At 33.1% G+C, this 17,369-nt stretch overlaps 1 protein-coding gene across 1 annotated transcript; it reads left to right on the top strand.

Annotated features, from left to right (window-relative positions):
* The first annotated feature begins 5,562 nt into the window (after positions 1-5,562).
* LOC149786995 (toll-like receptor 6) lies at positions 5,563-7,251 on the top strand. The gene has a single exon (XM_089976012.1). It carries the CDS (start codon positions 5,563-5,565, stop codon positions 7,093-7,095), a length of 1,533 nt encoding a protein of 510 aa, XP_089832138.1. The 3' UTR covers positions 7,096-7,251.
* The last annotated feature ends 10,118 nt before the right edge of the window (positions 7,252-17,369 follow it).

The following is a 17,369-nucleotide window of genomic DNA, read 5'->3' as shown; positions in this document are numbered from 1 at the left end:
CATAATAACATACTGAACTATTTTCTATTGAAACACGCATGTTAAATTCAAAATAATATATATCGATATACATGCAGATTCATTTTTTGTCACATATATATGATTCACAATCACATAAATAATACAATAGTGTAACAGGCTGCATACAGATCGGCACCATGAATGAAGGTGAATGAAAGAAAGCCGCGGGTTGAAGTATGTCCAGTTGTGTCCCGATTATCACGCAGTTGAGAAGTATTAAGAATATAGTATAAGTTATACGAATCAATTCTAAACAATATTTAAAAAACAAAGTACAGCACGATATAAAGGCTGACGGTTAAATATGTAAATATGTTAACAGTACACAACTTACATTATATGAATACTAATGATGAAATAGTAAGTAATACCAGCAGATGCGTTCATATATATAGATTTCTTTATAGGTAAACTTGCCCGCAAATAATTTCTTAGTAATGTTTGCAAACCTTATCTCAGAATGAAATAAAATCTGGAAGCAAAACATTTATTCAATTTAGTTCCGCCCTGATTGATACATTTTATTCACAACTAGTTGAGGATTAATGAGTGTCGCATATAAAGTTATAGCATAGATATAGCTGCTTACATTTTCTGTGTTCATGATAAATTTTGATTTCATGTTTTAAGAAGAAAATGTGCTATCCTTTCAAAATAAAAACGTTAAAGATATCACAATGTGATTAATATAATAAAACCTGTAAATCGAATGGATCATTAACGATATGATATTATATTTCAATATTTCATAACTAAATACATTGTGGTAATATCATTGTATAATCTATAGTGTGCATATATACGTAATACCAGGATGGTTATATCCACCTACACCGGCGTGAGTACCAAGGTGGTTATATCTGCCTACACCGGCTTGAATACCAACGTGGTTATATCCGCCTACACCGGCTTGTATACTAAGGTGGTTACATGCGCCTACAAGGGCTTGTATTCTCTCGGCAAAATTGTTACTTGAGGCCATTGGTTCCATATGATATTCATCATTCGACGTGTTTATTCTTGATTTTAATTTATTCAGATTTAATGTTTAATTTATAATTTATTATACATTTCAATGAGAGAAGTCGTGCTTGAAAACTAGTGTCATATTTACTTTAGTTAGCTATAAATGTGTACTCCTTTGTACGTCAATAAGGAAGTTTGAAATCAGGTTCCATACATAGTGTTGTCTGTAAGGGATCGAAAGCTACTTGAATGTCAATTTCGTGAACGGATATTTTCAAGTGATACCAGTGTATGTTTGCCAAACGTAAGTACACATAATGTTCAGTAAATTACAAAATTGTGGTAATAATTGTGCATGTTTATAGTCATGGTGTCATTAAATAACTAAAGGTAAACTATAACGCGTGCTAATCTTCAAATAATACTTAGGCTCATATATATATATATATATATATATATATATATATATATATATATATATATATATATATATATATATATATATATATATATATATATATATATATATATATATATATGTATAAATATATATATGTATATATGTGTATAGATATATATATACATATATATATATATATATATACAATATATATATATATATATATATATATATATATATATATATATATATATATATATATATATATAAGAATTGTAATAATACATTGCAATTAGCACTGGTATGATTTCTAGAATCAGTTCCTTTTGCCCTAATAATGGTATAAGTCCGTAATTCCTTACTTGTAGTTAGTTTTGCCCTGTTAGTGGTATAATTTCTACTACAATTTCATGTTATAATATTACTGGTATAATTTCTACTCCTTGTCCTTGTTGCTCTATTAGTGGTATGATTTCTAAAACTAATAAAGTTTGCCCTAATACTAATATAATTTATACTACTAGTCTCTTTTACCTTGTTATTGGAATTACTTCTACTACTTGTCATTTTGCCCAGTTGTTGATATAATTTCAAAACCTAGTCCCTTTAACCCTAATACTGGTATCATGTATATTACTAGTCCCTGTTGCCTTATTATTGGTATATACACCTGATATTCAGTACATTATAGCTTGTAGTAATAGACAGAACTTTACATAATCCAGTTTGCATTAAATAATTAGCGATAGAGAGGAATGATTGCTAATTTGGAAATTAGGAGTTTACATTAATAGCAATACATTTGTAACGCTGTGCTTGAAAAGACTGTATTGATTATTTCTAGGACTGTTCACGGTTGCCCTACAGCTTTTGAATAAATCGTCCGAAGATAATAAAAGTCACATCGCTTATATTAAGCATACTTTCGCAGTGCTAGTGTAAAATCAACACGTGGGCATGTCATTGATAAATGCTGGAGTGGTCTAAATGTTCCAACAACAATATTTCACACTTATTGCCCCTTCCAGCCCAATTTGCAAGGGCATAAAAAAAAAATGCAATCGTGGTAGACGATTTTGAACTTCTCGTGTCAAATAAAGAACAAAGTTAACCGGTGGAGCGAGCCCGTTGGAGACCAAATATAAACGATTTCGATTTATTACCACATATGCAGCATACTGAGTCATAGTTCATGTCAAAGAAGCGAGTGTAACATTCTGGATTTGATTTGTGTGCATCATAATTAATGCCAGTTCTTACCTCCACAAACATTTCGGACATATAAAATTGACTTGATCTTTGGGATAAAATCAAGATTGGTTGAATGAAACGAGGCCTTTACCTATTCGTTCTGGGTTGTCAAAGGCCGTTTCCTTATCTATTTTGTTGTAATTATAGCTATGGTGTGCAGTGTGTGCACAGCCAATTATTAACGTCATCATCAGCAAGGTGCATAGCCTTCAGTCCACCAAGAAACTTAATAGACAGTTGTTCACAATGTGTCACATGGTCTTTAGAGCTTCACAGCAACAGGAATAATCAGTGGCCTGGCCCCATCTGTCAAGGTTTGCTGCACAACGACCTTGCCCTGCCAGGAAGCGGTTTAGCGCGATCCACAGACGACGTGGAAGGTTGACGCCAGAAAGTCAGAGATATTTTCAGCTACGAAGGAATGGTTTACAACATCTCATTCGTTTATGACACACCATGATCAAATTTTACCCGGCTACCATTTGTATAACCTTTTCAGATACATTTCCGATAGCCGCACACGCAGCCGCCGTTGCATCCGCGGAGAGCGCAACCGATAATAATGCTGAAATATCCGGGAGCAATGGCAGTATTTCGCTAAGTTTTTCCATTTGTTTCACTTCGTATTTTAATGACTACAATGTCACTGTCATTTTATATTGGCAGCATCAAGGTGATCAATATGTATATGAGTCAACCACACCAGCACCATACCAATTTACTCACTGCATTCATCTGTGTCACATAGCAATGTTTTGTTGGGCTTTTTATGTCTTTATTTGACGTCATTAAGCTGACCAATCTATGTTTGGGTCAGCCACACCAGCATTATTCCAGCTAAAGTTTTCTTTGAATTAAGCTCTGTATTTTTGCAAGCTGCTCTCTTCTAAGGCAAATAATAACTTCATTACTTGACATTAATTTTAAACATGCTGTTCAACGACAACAATTGCATGTTTCCAGAGGCGCAGAAATGACCCTCACTCGGCCACCTGCGCCCTTACCAAAACAGGAACATATTATACGGAGAATGAAACAAATGTTGGTTGAACATCTTCGATCTTTCAATCCAGCACTGAATTATGACATTACACATTGTCTATAAACACGCTGAGGCTATCTGAGGCTATCATTATCATATGCAAATTAGATGAATAGCCACCTGTATTAAACTCTCCCGGAAACAATTTCCTTCAGTAAATGTTGTCACCTGGAAATTAGAACTCGGGAGGCGATAGATAGATAGATAGACAGATAGATAGATAGATAGATAGATAGATAGATAGATAGATAGATAGATAGATAGATAGATAGATTGCATATGTAAATACATGCATGTCCATATTAACTTTTACCACTAGTGTATTAAATTATATTTCTAGCGCCAAAGTGTCTAAAATAAGAACAATTTCAATGTCATAATTCATGAAACCCCCGTTGCGTTGAGTTTATAATCTGCCTATCATCGTAGATTGCAATAAATTCAATCGTAAATATGATACCCTTTTTAAAGTAGGGCAACAAGGAATGGCTTGTAAACTAACCACTGAAAACTATACTAATAACATATACATGTGTTATGTATTTTCAAGCTGATACATTTTTTATGCAGCTTTATGTAAATCCAATGGATACATTGTGTCTTGCAGTTTGATTGGACTTCAAGTGGTTAAAATAGAGATATTAAATGTATGCTGCTATATAACTATTGGCGGGAGGAACACATGATTGTTTAATATCCAGGTCACATAAAACGTAGAAAACAATGTTATACTATTTCTCAGTGGAGCATTTTTACATTTAATTTGAAAACTGTTTCAGAAATATCTGGAACAGCTGGTAATTATTTGTTATATTAATCACATGTTGACCGACAATAAAATGAAAATTAAGCATTTGTTTGATAAATTATCAATCGTTTTATCTTCTGAAAATTTATTACTTTTATGCCGGAAACATGACGTAATAGATAACTTTATAGATACACTTTTACTGAATTTTATATGTTTATTTCTTATTCAGGAAAATGTGTCTCGCTAAGGCAATATGAGTGAAGCCTCAAGCATCAAAGCAATTCATCCATTTTAACATGGAAACAAGACTTATGTTCTTCGTAAGTTTCATAGCATCTGTCATTGTACCTATTTCTGAAGGAAATGTAACTTGTACTGTGAATGATATTTCTTATCTATGCAAAACTATTGCCAGCCAGGCCGATTTTCCAATTTCGTTACCGGCAAATATAAGAACAGTTTTGCTCTATGGAACTGATGCACTTGTCCAATCTTTCCCTGATGGACTTTTCAGAAGTTCTACATGGGGAAATGTTTCTGAATTGTCCATTCTTGAGTTCAGTAATGTCGGTTTCATTCAAGATAATTTTCTTGACGGACTAGAAAAGCTAAAATTTCTGTCCATATCCTCGTGTCCCGATCTCGAGATCATTGACCCAGATGTATTTCATTCCACGCCTGACCTTGAAGCATTGTATTTGGATGGCAATTCTCACCTGAAAATAGCTGTAGTAGAAGCAGCATTGACTGATAAACTAAACAAACTTAAATATCTATCTTTAATTGGAATTGAAGCTTTACAACGTCGTGTAATCCTTGGAGAAAACTTTTCAAGGGCTCTCCGTACAAAAAATCTTTCATATCTTGATATTAGTGGAGTCAAGACAATTTTTGTTGAACATCCAGACGTGCAAGAAATATTGTCAAATGTAAAATACTTAAACGTTTCTTATTCTACACTACTGGTTGCAGATCGCACGAACACTAGGGTTGATTCATTATTATTTGAAAACCTTGAACTTCTAGATCTCACTAGCTGCATATCTCTGGGACAATATGCTTTTCAACTAGGAGATTCAACCGTTAGCTGGTTTTTGTTCCCAAATATAACATATATTTGCCCAACACATGATGGATCCAGATATTCGAGTGAGATTAAATGCAAGATACACTTTTGAAAGAGATGTGCTAAGAGGATTAAAAATGTTAGATCTAAGCAAAAATAACATAATAGTTTTAAATATTTCATTTGTTGGAACATATGATTTCCATGCATTAGAGACAATCAACCTAGCAAGTAACAATTTGGAATATATATCTCCATCTGCTTTAAGTAGCTTTCCTTCTCTGAAAATATTAGACTTGTCCACTAACCAACTACACAAAATGCAAACTATGGACGATTTTTCATGTATTTTCTCCAGAAACAACGACCTAGAGATCATATTTCTACGTAATAACTATCTTAACGTTGTACCATTAAACTTATTCTCATCGAATACCAAACTACGTCTAATTGATTTGAGCGATAACGAACTTACGTACCTTAATATCGATTTACATAACACATGGGATTTAAAATTAATAGATTTAAGAAAAAATCGGCTGAAAAGTTTGCCCGTAGCTTTCTTGGGACGATTGGAACAAATATTTCTTCATCAAGACACTGCCCAAAAACACAAAACCTCCATGACGAATATTTTGCTCAGTCAGTTCCAGGATAAAAATCTAATTGCGGAGAAATACAAATATGAAATCAACGCCAACGATAATGTCAAGTTTAAAGAAAAGCTGGACATTATTTCACAATACGTGATGTTGAATGTGTTAGAGAATCCTTTCATGTGCGATTGTGACACTCTTGATTTTGTTAAATGGATTGTATCTGCAGATATCACCATTGTTAATAAAACAATATTGACATGTAAATATAACAACAATGAAGCGTTATTCAACAATGCAGTTATTAAAATTGTAAGAGAAAACTGTCGCTTTGCACATACTGTCGGCATTGGAATAGCAGCACCAGTTGCAATTATTTTCAGTATGTTTACATTCTGTATTATGATTCATCTTAGGCGCAGAAAGGCGCGCCAAGACCAGGACCTTGAAATCCTCAAAAGAGAAATTTTGCATGATAATTCACATTTCAACTTTCTAGTATTTTTGTCATATTGCAGCCAAGACTCTCATATCGTAGACGAGATCATCCTGCCTTCTCTAAATAAATATCTCAAGGAAATGTTCGATACCCCAAATAATCTTGTGTGCACTGGGGCGGATAGTTTTGTTCCCGGAATGCTTATCATAGAAGAAATACATCGATGTATTAATGAGAGTCTAGTTATTGTCCCTGTAATTACACCAGCATTTCTGGAGTCTCGCTGGAGCCTGAAAGAATGTGTTGATGCCATTGAGAAACACAGACAAGTTGTAGTTCTAATGAAACAGCATACAGACACATCTGGGACAATTGGGACCATCAAACACCTAATAGCACAGTACACGAGAGCAACCTGGTCGTATAATGAAGGTCGCTTTGTTATTCGCTCTTCTTGGAATACAATTTGTGATGGAATAATTCAAACAGCTAGGGAAACTTTTCGAAATCAAAGAAGACAAAAGTGTAAAGGCTCAGTTGAGTTGGCTCCCTTGGTCAAATGAAAATAGTTATAAGACGCTTCTACTCAGTTACATTCTTTGGTAGAATAAAGAGCATAACGCAACTGTTAGTTTCATCCCTGCCACAAACTCACTTTGTTTATGTGAAAATATTAGTCTTCTATCGCATTGAATAAATCTTTCTTTCATATATGTGTGTGTGTGTTAGTGTGTGTGTGTTTATGTGTTCATATATGTACTCTACTTTTTAATTTCTTCAAATGTCGTCATCCTTTCCTTTACAATTCATGTTTATACTACTAAATATTTATAAATGGCGATGTAAGACTGCGATCTTATCTCAGATTGTTCAATCATTTCGCAAACGTAATGTCGATATTCAACTCTCAGAATGAAACATATAGTTTTAAATCGTACGTTATTCATGTTAGGACTAAGATGTGGAATGTTTAACCATAATACAACACAGTATGATTCAGAAAACTGATATTAAAACAACCGATAACAAAGAACAAGTTATGTACCTTCGATGAAGAGCTGCGGAAATTAATTGAAATAAATTAGATATCGCAGTTTTATCCGTTTTTGTAATTTGCGAGTTTCATCTTTTAATGTCATTACAGTCAAATGGGTTTACTTTGATTCGCAATTATAACTGCTGCTCATGCACTGTCACTCGTTTTACAAATAACTCGTCTTTCAATGGTACATGTGGATAGTTCAAAATATAAGTTTCACTCTCCCAATCTTCCTCTTTCACTCCTATTTCTCTCCCTCTCGGTCTCTCTAACACCCTGCTTCTGAGCATGAGTGTGAATATTAAGGGAGACTCTAGCGACGTGAACAGCAATAACTATAGCATTTGAAATGCATGTTACACGCTTGAATTTATTATATTTGTTCAACAAAATGTGGTGTTATCTGGTTGCTAAATTCCCATATTATGTATTCTCTATTAGACCATCACGGCATACACATTCAAGAGAGGATAAATATCCCTTATTTCTTTATTTTATAAATCTTTATTTGCTTTATTTCGTATGTAAAAAGATAAGCTGTTCCATCTTATTTGACCATGTTATAGAACTGAAAGCATCATATTGTTTGTATTCCTAGCGGATTAAATGCAAATATTTTCATGGTAGCTTTACTGCCACATTTGTTGTCTTTTTGATACTTGTTAACTGAAGCTATACTTGATGTACGATGATACATTTATTTTGCTGTTTAGTGTTTGTTGTTTAAAACCCCAATTTCTTTCCAACTAAATAGTTATATATGCACTTAATTATTATTGAGACTGAATGATTGAATGTCTTCCCGTTCATGCATTGTTATTTGTATGTCACCTTGTTTTAAATTTTCAAGAATACTTTTCAGGAACATGACAACGTTTAAACCGTGTCGAGTGTCTTATGGAACATTTCGCATGTGTTTAATATTGTGTAAACCTGCTTGGGTATCTTAATCTACCATACAAATGTATAACAATGTGTAGTAAACATGTTTGAACGACTGATATAATACTTCATGGACGTAAACCAGTGTGCATTATTTTGTTGAAATAATGAGAATTTCATCATCTAAGCGGTACAGCTAATCGCATGTCACAGACACATAATTCTGTAAACATGTTTAGAAGAGTCGCAGACATATAACACTATTGAAACCTGTTTGCATGTAATATATATATATATATATATATATATATATATATATATATATAAGATTGTGTAAACATGCTTGGATGTCTCAGAGATATAAATCGTTGAAACCTCTTTGGGTGTCACGTATATAAAAACATTGTGTAGACATATTTAGGTGCGATGCGTTCATACAACATTGTGTCAAATTTATTTGGACGGCAAAGAGATGTACGAGTGCGTAAACCTCTTTTGACCTCACAGTCCTATTACAGTTTGCTAAACTTTTTGGATGACAAAAACATATAGCCGTTTGTTACTTTGTTGGGAAGTTTCATCTTCATAACAGCGTAAACCTGTTTTGACAACACATACATATTTTGTGGTGTTGCTTCATTTTACAATTTTTTTTCTAAGTGTGTGATATTATCAATTATAATTTGCATGTAGCTAGAATAAATTGTCAATGCTATCCAAATTATCCGTCATCATTAAATGGATGGAGAGTATATATTTCATATTTTGAAGAATCACAGAAATGGTTATGCTGAGCGGCGAAGTATCATCCGTATTGTTATGGAAACGAATATTGCTCAAAGGCAGATATTGAAATTACATGAACCAACCTTCTTCAATAAAGCTTTAAAATGAATTTTTTTGCACACCGCCCTTGACGACTTGATCACTAATGATTTTCCATACAAGTAAATGTTGGTATATTAAACAATACATATACGTTTTGCATTAAACTGCCTCTGAACTACAAATACTTCCATTAATTTAAGCGTTGAACAAAACAAAAAAGAAATAGCTATGTTTAGCAGGTAACCATGATTTACTTGTAATGACATAGCTTCAGATATTTATATTCCCTTTAGTAAGACACGTTTTATTTAATAAATCATTATATATATATTAGATTTTTATTTTGTGCTTGACCTTTGCCCCCGATTTAGGGTTGCGTTTTTATCTTATCTGATAATTGGCATACAATGTCAATTTTTTGTCCTGGTTGTAAGTGGCAAACATCTTGACTAACATTTAAAGTTAACGCCTAATCTTATTTGCGAATTAATGAATTATGACATTAGAAATGATCCTTTTTCCAGAACATTATGTTGGTTCATAGGTTGTATGACCCTTTGTATTTAGAGTACAGTAAAAAATTCTTTATTACTGTTTAACATCTGCGTTTTGGAACGTTTTTCGTTCTGTTCATATAACATTTGCGAGGGGCATTCATTATAATTTTGATTGGCATTACAAAATGCTCATTGAAGTTTTGAACTGACACACTACATTGTGATTATTGTGAATTTTTTTAAATACATTATAGATTATATCATTATGATACATGACGAATGTTAGTACATCAGTGTATAATAGACTTAGTACACCAGTATATTAAAGACTGTTGCTAAATAATCACAAAAATTTATTGGAATTATTTTTGGGTCATTCTAAATTTTTGGTGTTGCAATGGAACATTTATGATTGTTTGGGATTAGTTGACAATGCTGCAAGGTCTTCTTAAATTTCACTTTTTATTATGTGCAAGTACATCTTATTTACTATTTCTGCGAAACGTTCAGGTCTCGCTTCATATTGTTACTTAGCATACAACCGTACAGTCGTATCACGACTCAGGGTCTCTTATGGGACTTGAATTACAATTCAGACTAATAAAAGAATATCATTAATAATTAAATCGAATTTGTTTCCGAATGCTTATTGTGCTGGCAAAGATTTTAATTTTCACATATTTGAGAAATTTGTTTTACAATAAAAATCTTTCACAATGGAATTTAATGTCAAGAAAAAAGGATAAGGTACAACGCAAAAGATGAGTTGCTTCATCTTCACATTCTTTATGCGAAAACGTCTTTAAAACGACATGACATACAGACTATTTAGGTTCCGTATTTTGTGCCAAAGACACTTTTAATGATGGTTTTGGGATTTAATCGGCAAATCCTGATGTAACTTTAATATGTAATTAAAGGAATTATAGTTTAAAGAGACAAGGAATGCGAACCAACAAATAGTCAGTTTTAAAAAGAAAGTATGGACATATAAATCAAAAAGAGGCAAATTACTAGGTAAATGCATATGTAAAAGCGAAAATGGAGATTTAAATGCAAACGCAGCAAGGGGAGAGTGGAGACAGAAATACAAGTACAGAGAAAGGCAGAATAAGGTCAAATGCAAAGGTTGATATATTAAAGCGATACATAACAATGTGGCGAAGAAAAATGGAGATTTTGAGTTAAACTCGTGAAGATTAAATACAAGATGAGAGATAAAAATATATGAAGTAGAGATCAAATGCAGAGAAATGCAATGTAGATTAGAAGAAATAGCAAGCGAAGCACTCTCTCATGAGCATGTACACATACGTTCAGGTTTTATTAATCCCAGAAAAAAATAGATTAGTAAACCAATTGCAAGAAAAAGAAGCAGATACTTAATTTCCCGACTGTGTGAAAATTGCTGAAAAAACGAAATGCCCAAGAAATCATTTTACTTTATTATTACAAAGTGCACCTATTGTCAAAGCTCGTGAAGTTTCCACTTCGTTGAATATAACAACGTGCTGAATATGTGATTAAAGAAAGTAACTTGAATGTTTATGAGTTAGTATCTGAGACGTATGAATAACGGTTGAGGAATTGTAGAAAAGAAACTGGACAATGGCATGCCAAATTTGCAAGGACAAAATGAGACATATTTAGTCGCCGGTGTATCGAGATTATGATAACCTCATATAGCTCATGTTGTTTAGATAGCTCAATAATTGCATTATTAATGATGTAAAGACCTATCGAAATGAGAAAACTTTTGAAGTTTCCCAAACATGATGCTTGAACAGCAGGTGATTATCCTTTAGCTCATACAGTTTAATGTGTCTAATCGTCTACCTCTGATCTTTTATTTCATAAGACAGTTATCTCATTTTCGTTTTAGTACTTTCAAACTTTAATCTGACACAATCTTAAAACATCGAACTTGTGAAATCTTTGTCTCTTCATACGAGTATTTATTGTAAAAAGACACGGCACGTCATTTATGACTGCTACAGATTGAAAAGTAAGAAATATAAAAATACCGAGAAGAAAGGTTTGGCTTTGTATTTGGCTTTGAATATTTTTTAAATCAATGTGAGTTCAGTTCCTTTGATTACTGTATTCGGTTATCACAAGCTAATTTACTTTCGTCAACGAAGTGATAAAGATGTTTTTGACATAGAGTTTAAGCTTGCAGGAACACAACATTAACTTTATATACATCAAAGGAAAATATAATCGTATAGTTGATGTACGTTCACGTAAAAAGAAACTTCATGTATACTTTGACCCGTTCAGTTGACATTCATAAAACAACTTTTTGAGTAATCTTGATTAATTTAGTATCGTATATATGCTGGAATAATCTATAAAATAAAACTTTATTGCATAAGTCTTTACATTTGTTTATGATGGGATATGTTTTATGCATTTATTAAGATCAAACTGTTGAATCTTTTTCAGATATGTAAAATAATAATTTGAGACAAATCATTTATTTTACAACCATTCATTGGAACACCAAAGTGTCATTGATGATTTTACTTTTCTGCTAGTTGTAGACTATTGGTATATTAGCACGTTCAATACTTTAACTCTTTAAAAAACACTAGATACGTTTGGAATTACGATTGAACATTTAGGATTAGTTTGGAGTTAGTTTACTATACTCTAACCTCAACTTAAATTGTTACTTTGTAACTTGGATAAATGCATGTTTGATTTTATTAAACTTGTTAAAGTCTTAAGACCATCGGGCCTGAGCAATACATATTTGCCCAGGGTTGAACAGAATTTTTACTTTTTAGAATGCTGGCGTTTTCGTTATCCGTCCAAGCATAAATCTATCAAATTTAGAATCAATTATCATATTTTTCTTTTAAGAATCAGGAACAGAACATTTCAGATGTAGAGAGGGAGAAAGAGAGAAAGAAAGGGGAGTATTGCTGACTTTTTCATGCCTTCGAAGCTATCATCATGTATATCCCCTGAGAGGACAATACTTCATTTTAAGCACGTGATATGCACTTACTCATTTTGATTTAAACATTTGCAAACTGTATCATACAATCATTCCAGTTATTGGTTGATTACGCGTGCGTTGTATGCATGATCGTATATGCAGTAACTAAACATTGAAACAACCATGTAGAACAACAAGTAGATTAATTCCGCAGAAAGTGAACACATAGAATAATAGGGACTCGAGGTCCTCAATGTGACCTGGTATTAGTTCAGTGTTTTCATCCAGCTCAACTCATTTTTATCTCCAACGCCACATATTACCACCTATTTTTGTCCTTTAAGCGAATATATATAGAGAGAGAGAGAAAGAGAGAAAGTGAAAGCTGATGAAATTCGATCAAATTTTAGAACATACTATAATATCGAAACAGGAACTGGTCTTTTTATCCTTATTTTCTTATTTATTAACTATAATAAGTAAACATTTAACACTGATATAGAGAATACAGACACAAACATGTAGCTTAGTGCCGTAAGATCCAGTCGCTCCACTACCATGCCGTTACTTTCATCTATGTGACGATAAACCATGTGAAGAAAGAATAAAGTCAATAGTGGTTTTCACGAGATTCTATGCTGAAAGACATGGATGTTTGAAAGGGATACCAGAACATGAAATCATATTTTGGTTGATGTTGTACAGCAGAGTAACACGTTATGTAGTGATGTTACAACTGGAATAAAGTTCCTTCCATTAGACATACCACAGTAACTGACCCAGACAGGTTAATTTGTAGGATTCCACTTCACACTTATTGATGTTCTGTATCTTTAATACAATTAAGAACGAGATAGATATATTGCATTTCCATCCGTGATATGGTCCTCGTCATGGCCACCTAGTATATATATATATATATATATATATATATATATATATATATATATATATATATATATATATATATAATTAGCTAACACACTCATCAAAACAACGGTCCATGTCAGGATCACCCAGTATTGTAAAACTGGTTAACAATATTTTCAAAGCAGCTATCCACTTCAGGGAAACCAATTATTCTAGAATGAGTGAACACACTTCTTGAATCAACGATCCATTTCAGATTCACTCATTTCTCGAGAATTATCTTGAAGGCTACTCAAACCTATGGCCCATGTCATGGTCATCCAGTATTCTAGGGACAGCATACTAATCATTAGTCTTAAATAAATCCCTCACTTCAATTTGTAATGTATTAGTGTATTTGTTGTTGCGTGCTTTTTAAAGATTCAAACAGGGGACATCGATGAAAATGAACATCTCTTAACAGTGATTTCCCCGTTTTGTAGCATTAGCATAGATAGATTGGCATGACCTTAGTAATAGCAACTAAATAGTAATAGCAACTAAATAGTAATAGCAACTTACCTTAAAGGTATCTGAATACATCCCATTTTATTTGGTACTTCTCAACATCATACCATGCACCAAAAATATACACGTTCCACGTAACTAGAAACTTTGTGTTCGAGTCGACCTATTTTCTTCCCGTTTATTAAGTAAAATTCTCCATAGTTAGCTCCGCCCGTTTTGATACTGAGTTAGTTTCTCAAGATTTCAAGAAGAAACTCTCACGGAATTCAAATCATGCAAGTAAGGATGTAAAATTATGTTTTATATATTTTCGTTTTAACATATGAAAGAATGGATAACCACTGCTCGTCACATTAGACAGATCTGGAAAGAATGATTTTAGTTATATGTGGGTCATCGGTTTCGAAATTAAAGCGTGAAATGTACTTAAATTTTGATTTCATTATAAATAGGTTCTTTCCAAAACTCGTTCTGGCATACTAGTAAGGTTGTGTTAGTAAGAAATTGTAAGGAAGGTGATTTTACGTTCATGCATGTTCAATATTTGTATCAAGTTTATTATTGCTATTAGTAAAACTCAGTCTACTATCATACATCATCTTCGTCCTCGTTATCGTTAGCATCATCATTATCATCATCATCATCATCATCATCACATCATCATTTCCAACGCTGTCGCGACACTAAATGACGAAAATACCTTTAGATATTATACGAATGAAACTGCAAATTGAGTTCGTTGCCACCCACAAGATTACATGGGTATGATTAATTTCAACCTTTCTATTTCGAAACACTGCGTTTTGTTCACCCACCAACCGAAAGTAGAAATTGCTAACGTTGGGCTGCAATGTCCGACACTTTGGAAGTGGAGCATATGAAGCTAACAAGGTTTAATAGCCGTGCCTCCTTTCCCGCCAAAGTGTAGCGCTCCACTTTTTATTATGTCGGCAGTAAAATTTCATACCGTACGTTAAGTGACCAGAGCATGCTGATTTACATCAGTTGGCAAAGTTAAAAATTCTTGATGTTACAAGTTCTCTTACCAACAATGTTGGCAAACTTTAACGCAGTTTTACATATTAGCAGCACACACGTTTATAATTTACATTAAAATTTTCTGACAATATAATTAATGTTTAAGTCCGGCAATATCCGTTTTATTTAAGTAATTCGTGCTACCATAATCTGTCGTGAATATTGTACAGTAATAGTTGACCAATGACTCGTTCCAGAAAATCGCTCCAAGCACAGACTTCCCATTATCAACAAACAAGCACCAAAATCTAACAAAGATGAAAAGGAACACACGTACATACATACACTTTACATATATTATAATATTTCATTTTGTTTTAAACATAAGGAAGAGTCTAAACCAAATCCTTTATATTTATGTAAATGACTGAAGATATGTCTCTCTTCATATTGTCTGGTCACTTAACCTACTAATTTAACGCTACGGGATTCAAATGCTGATGTTCTCTCTCGGTTTCTGTCTCTATATGTGTGTATTTAGGTATGTCTCCCTCTGAAAATAGGATTGTAAACTTGCTAGTTAAAGTGACCAAGTGGGGTGTGGAGGCGTTGAGGGTGGTGAGGTGTAGTTCTTTAACTCATAATATAATGCTTGCCTCATTCCCATATTTGTGTATCATTCCATTAGTATATCGCTAGACCCAAGCGATGTTTGTTAGGGATCAGAGATAAGAGTTCGAGAGTACTTAATAAACCGCTGTTATTCGTGTGTGCGTGCTTGTAGAGGAAACTTAAGATACTATGTCCTCAACGATTGTTACTGATATTCTCATGTTTTTCACACACACGCACAAATATTGATTCGACTATGTGGTCTTAAAGTATTACTTACCGTCGCATAAATACCAAACGTTCGGCACCACAATGAAAACTTGCCAAGGGGTTCCAGTGGGTATGGCGAAGATGATTCGTTTGAAAGATTGTTATGGTTGTTAAACGTGTCGCAGGCCAGTAAATAGTACAATAGTTTATTGTAAAGCATATACTTAAATGCTAGGAATGTAGGTGAAGCAAACTTTACTAGCTGTAGGCTGATATAAAACGAATACGTCGACGCAGTATTACGCCAACCAATGTGTTTTATGTGTAACAATAAATTATGTGGTTTTACAAATAAATACGTAAGCTTGATAATAGGAGTTATCATTTATTTTGATGAATTCATACACAAATAATTGTTACTATTTCAAAACACAACATGATGTCATTCGGTCACACTAATGCTGCTCCATTACAAAATGTCGCCTAATGCTGGTTACGTGCTCATGTGTGTGTATGTGTGCGTGTGTATGTGCGTGAGTGTATGTATGTATATATGTAGGTATGTATGTATGTATGCACGTACGTACGTATGTATGTATGTATGTATGTATGTGTGTGTGTACGTACGTGCGTTCGTGCGTATGTATGTATGTATGTATGTATCAGTTGTTTAAATCGGAGTAATCACTATTCAATATTATTTATTTTTCCTTCCTTCCTTTGGTACTGACCATGTAAAAGCATCTCATAGTCGCGATCATGTATGCTCCCTACGATACAGAGATCGGACGACTAGTTCATTTCCCATATAAGCTCCATTCTCCCTACGATATAGAGATCGGACCACCAATTCATTTTCCATGTAACTTCCATTCTCCCTACGGAACGATGCTAATGATTTAGCTTAATGTGCACATTATAACTGGAGATCAATAATCGAACAGTGTAGATTAATCGGGAGGTGTAGATCAATAATCAAACGAAGAATTATCATTGACAAATCTATTTTCAAAACACGTGTGATTAAGGTGATCCAAGAAGAAATTAACGTTGGAAAATAATAGTCATTTTGATAAAGAAGCAATATATATATATGTGTATATATATATATATATATATATATATATATATATATATATATATATATATATATATATATATATATATATATCTGTCATAATCGATAAATAAGTACAAATTATTATGACAGAAACCACATACACATTTTATAGAATATATAGTAACGTTAGTGTTTAATAACGCCAGGACAATTAAAATCAATACTACAAATTTGAATGTGCATAACTTAGCGGATAAAAGCAAAATGGCGTATTGCTTTCTTCCATGAGATATGGGAAAATTTCATACGTTGTCTAAAAACGATATTACATTCTCCACCAAAAATAGTTCACAAAATCTGGAAAATCATGTATCTAAATTACCTGATAGCAGAACTTTTAGAGGGACATA

The sequence above is a fragment of the Sinohyriopsis cumingii genome, chromosome 12 (genome assembly GCF_028554795.1).
Source record: "Sinohyriopsis cumingii isolate HCF-2022 chromosome 12, ASM2855479v2, whole genome shotgun sequence".
NCBI lineage: Eukaryota > Metazoa > Mollusca > Bivalvia > Unionida > Unionidae > Sinohyriopsis > Sinohyriopsis cumingii.
The sequence above is the reverse complement of the archived record's forward strand: the minus strand, read 5'-3'. Positions and strand labels throughout refer to the sequence as shown.

Coding starts and splice junctions, on each gene's coding strand:
- LOC149786995 (XM_089976012.1), top strand. CDS start 5,563: ATGGATCCAGATATTCGAGTGAGATTAAATGCAAGATACACTTTTGAA.